The 3975-nt window shown below is 37.8% G+C and overlaps 1 protein-coding gene across 1 annotated transcript; it reads left to right on the plus strand.

Moving 5' to 3' along the window:
- Positions 1-243: 243 nt before the first annotated feature.
- Positions 244-2668, plus strand: LOC109799009 (4-coumarate--CoA ligase 2). Its single transcript, XM_020359480.3, has 5 exons — positions 244-1442; positions 1544-1888; positions 1977-2044; positions 2164-2263; positions 2385-2668. Exons 1-5 carry the CDS (start codon positions 465-467, stop codon positions 2505-2507), a joined length of 1614 nt encoding a protein of 537 aa, XP_020215069.2. The 5' UTR covers positions 244-464; the 3' UTR covers positions 2508-2668.
- The last annotated feature ends 1307 nt before the right edge of the window (positions 2669-3975 follow it).

Below are 3975 nucleotides of genomic sequence, written 5' to 3' on the forward strand. Positions count from 1 at the left end.
AGTTACACAATTCACACATATACATATATGAAAATCAAGTCCAAAAATAGGATTTTGCCCATCGAAAGGTACCTAAATAAAAATAATGATTAGTATTACATATTAAAAAAAAATCAATACGAGAGATATTATGAGACCGGGGAATGACATGGAATTATATATATATATATATATATATATATATATATATATATATATATATATATATATATATATATATATATATATAAACATGTATATTCTCATCCTTTGAGTTCATTCCTATATCAAAAACCTCTTGCTTGGTTGGGCATTTGTCATTTTTCTCTACTTAATTTATTTATTTTTGATCGATCCACTTTGGTAGCCCGAAACCACACAAAAGGCTACACGATACTTTGAAATCAAGAAGGGTTAACAAATTCAGCATATCAGAGTTTGAAAGTGAAAAGAAAACAGAATTGTGTGAAGCTAAATTAGAAGAAATGGCAAGACCAACAGCAACAGCCCACATTTTCAAGTCAAAATTACCAGACATACCCCTCCCCAACAACGTCCTTCTCCACACATACTGCTTCCAAAAACTCCCCGAAATCGCCCACCGCCCATGCCTCATCGCCGGCGACAGAACCTACAGCTACGCCGAAACCCACCTCCTGTCGCGGAAGGTCGCCGCCGGCATGTCCAAGCTCGGCGTCCGCAAGGGCGACGTCGTCATGATCCTCCTACCCAACTCCCCGGAGTTCATCTTCTCTTTCATGGCGGTCTCCATGCTCGGTGCCGTGGCCACCTCCGCCAACCCCTTCTACACGGCCGCAGAGATCTCCAAGTACCTGGCCGCCTGCAAGCCGACGCTCGCGGTGACGGAGGCGGCCAACGTCCACAAGCTGGACATGGGGTGGGGCCTGAAGGCGGTGGTGACGGTGGACGAGCCGGCGGAGAATTGCGTGAGGTTCTGGGATGTGGCAGCGGCGGACGAGAAGGAGGCTCCGGCGGTGGAGATATTCTGGGAGGATGCGGTGGCGCTGCCGTTCTCGTCGGGCACGACGGGGGTGGCGAAGGGGGTGGTGCTGACGCACAAGAGTCTGATGACGAGCGTGGCGCAGATGATGGAGGGAGAGAACCCTAACTTGTACATGACGGAAGAGGACGTTATTCTGTGCGTGCTTCCGCTGTTTCACATCTTCGCTATGCACTGTGTGATGATGTGTGGCCTGAGAGCGGGCAGCGCTATTCTGCTCATTCCTCAGTTTGAGATTAGGGCGTTGCTGGAGGCCATAGAGCGCCACAGGGTCACGGTGGCCATGGTGGTTCCACCTCTCATCATAGCCCTCACCAAGAACCCCGCCCTCCATCATTATGACCTCACCTCCATCCGCTTCGTCATGTCCGGTGCTGCCCCTCTCGGCCTCCAGCTCCAAGAGGCTCTAGCCAATATATTGCCCAACGCTATTGTCGGACAGGTACTTACCTACGTATACGTACCTACCCTTGTTTTAATAATATATAATTAATTAACAACCTTAACTAACATATATAACATTAACTATTCATGCATGTTAAGGGGTACGGCATGACCGAGTCTGGCCCTGTCTTGTCCATGTGTTTGGGCTTTGCAAAGAAGCCATTGCCTACCAAGGTAGGCTCATGCGGAACAGTTGTAAGAAATGCAGAGTTGAAAGTAATTGAGCCTCAAACAGGTTTTTCTCTTCCACGTAACCACCCTGGTGAGATTTGCGTCCGTGGCCCTCAGATCATGAAAGGTTACCTCAATAACCCCCAGGCTACTGCAGCCATGATTGATGCACATGGTTGGCTTCATACGGGTGATATTGGCTACGTCGATGACGATGATCACATTTTCCTCGTTGAAAGATTAAAGGAACTCATCAAATTTAAAGGCTTCCAAGTATGTATATATCTTCATGTTAATGTTAACTTATTTCATTTACCCCTCAAATTAATTATAAATATATATATTTCATATCAATTATTAGGTGCCTCCAGCAGAACTTGAAGACCTTCTTATGAGCCACCCTTCCATTGCAGATGCCGCTGTTGTCCCGTAAGTATATATCATTGCTATATATATATATATATACAGCTACCTAGGGGCTAGTACTATTAATTAATTATATTATAATTAATCTTATGATTCGAACCAAATTAAACGTTAATTAACAGCCAAAAGGACGATGTTGCCGGTGAACTTCCAGTGGCTTTTGTCGTCAGCTTTGATCTAACACTAACAGAAGAGGCTGTAAAGGATTTTATAGCTAAACAGGTAAATATATATATATATATATATATATATATATATATATATACTTATGTTCCTAAAAGATGTTAAATCATAAGAAGAAATTTAATTAAGGAATGGTATATATGTTTGTCAACGTATGCAGGTAGTGTTTTACAAAAGACTACACAAAGTGCATTTTGTTCACGCAATTCCAAAGTCTATCACCGGAAAGATATTAAGAAAAGACCTCGTAGCAAAGATCGCCAGCATAGCTGAGAGGACCTAGTCACAAATAATAGTAACAATAATAATTTGAAAATAAAAATAGTTGTTATTGTGAGTTAATATGTAATGTGGGGTATTATTATTTTATAACAACTAAGTATTTGAAATGTTATTGTTATTATGTTAATTTAACATATTAATAAAAGGTGATGTATTGGTTAATGGTCAAGGCTTAATTTATTATAATTAGAATATATTCATGTAGCTAAATTGAGAAGAGTAATAATTTTTTTTTGTCTATTTATAATTTTTTTAACAAAGTAGTACTAGAGCTTAGATTATGCAAATTAAGAGCAACATTTAATGAGAAATGATAATCAATACCTTGAAATTATTTTAATTTTCATGTGTTATTAATGAGAATTATAATAATTAATATTGTTATTTGAAAGTCTTACTAAATCCTTAATATGCTTGTAAGGAAAGTTTTTCTTAATTTGAAATGAGACTATTTTGTCATCAAATGAGAAGAACAATTTCTTAAAGATGAACAAGAATGATCGAGAAACATTTGCATTCATCAAAGTTTAGATGAAATTATGATAGAGATAATATCTAATGTTTTCGTACCTCCAAAGAAGCTTAAAAGATTTTTGAAACTTACCTTTAAGGTATTAACAAGATGAAGATGATGCATCTATAAACTTTATGTGGAGAGTTTGAATTTTTGCATACAAAGGAGTGAATTAATTTTAGATTTTTGCAATAGGATGTTAATGTTGTGAATCCAATTAAGCAACATGGAGAAAAGGTGGAATGATTTCTTGTGATGGAGAAGATCCTTTTATTCTTTAATTGTAAAACTTGATTGTGATTTGTGCAATTGAGGAGTTGAAAATTTTGAATAAACGATTGTAGACCAATTGATATGTTCACTTCAAGTGCATGAATAAAGATTTAAGAGAAGACACGTTGAGTTATTAGAACAAATCCTCAAAACCAAAGTTTTTTTTTTGTTGGAAAAATATGGAAAAGAGGATGTGGATGTGACCAAGGAAGCGGAGAACAATGCAATTTTTATAATGATGATAGAAAAATCACCTCTAGTTCATTTTTTTTTCATAGGTGATTGTGTTGTGCTTTTGCTTGGAACTCTATAAAGTACACAATTGTTAAACTTTTTATTTGTGAAGTTGAGTTTGTGACAACGACGTCTTGCACTTGTTATGCTATTTGGCTAACAAGATTTTTGAAAGAGTTTAACATGAAGTCACAGAAAAGTATATTAGAAAATGTATTAACAAAAATGAAGTAGAGCTAGTTGATCATTGAATCTCTTAAGTTTGAAAATTTTAAAAGATTATCCAGAGTAAGACTCGGCGAGCATAATTTATTTTAAGAAATTGCTAATTAAAGGAGAATGTTAGAAATAATAATAATTGTTCTTACCAGAAATCTGCTGTAGAGCTGATCCGCCGGGTAAGATTGGAGAGCCTCCTTCGCTGGGTGTATTGGTGCTCCGAGATGGG

Source organism: Cajanus cajan, chromosome 8 (assembly GCF_000230855.2).
Source record: "Cajanus cajan strain Asha chromosome 8, NIPB_CcT2T_4, whole genome shotgun sequence".
Lineage (NCBI taxonomy): Eukaryota > Viridiplantae > Streptophyta > Magnoliopsida > Fabales > Fabaceae > Cajanus > Cajanus cajan.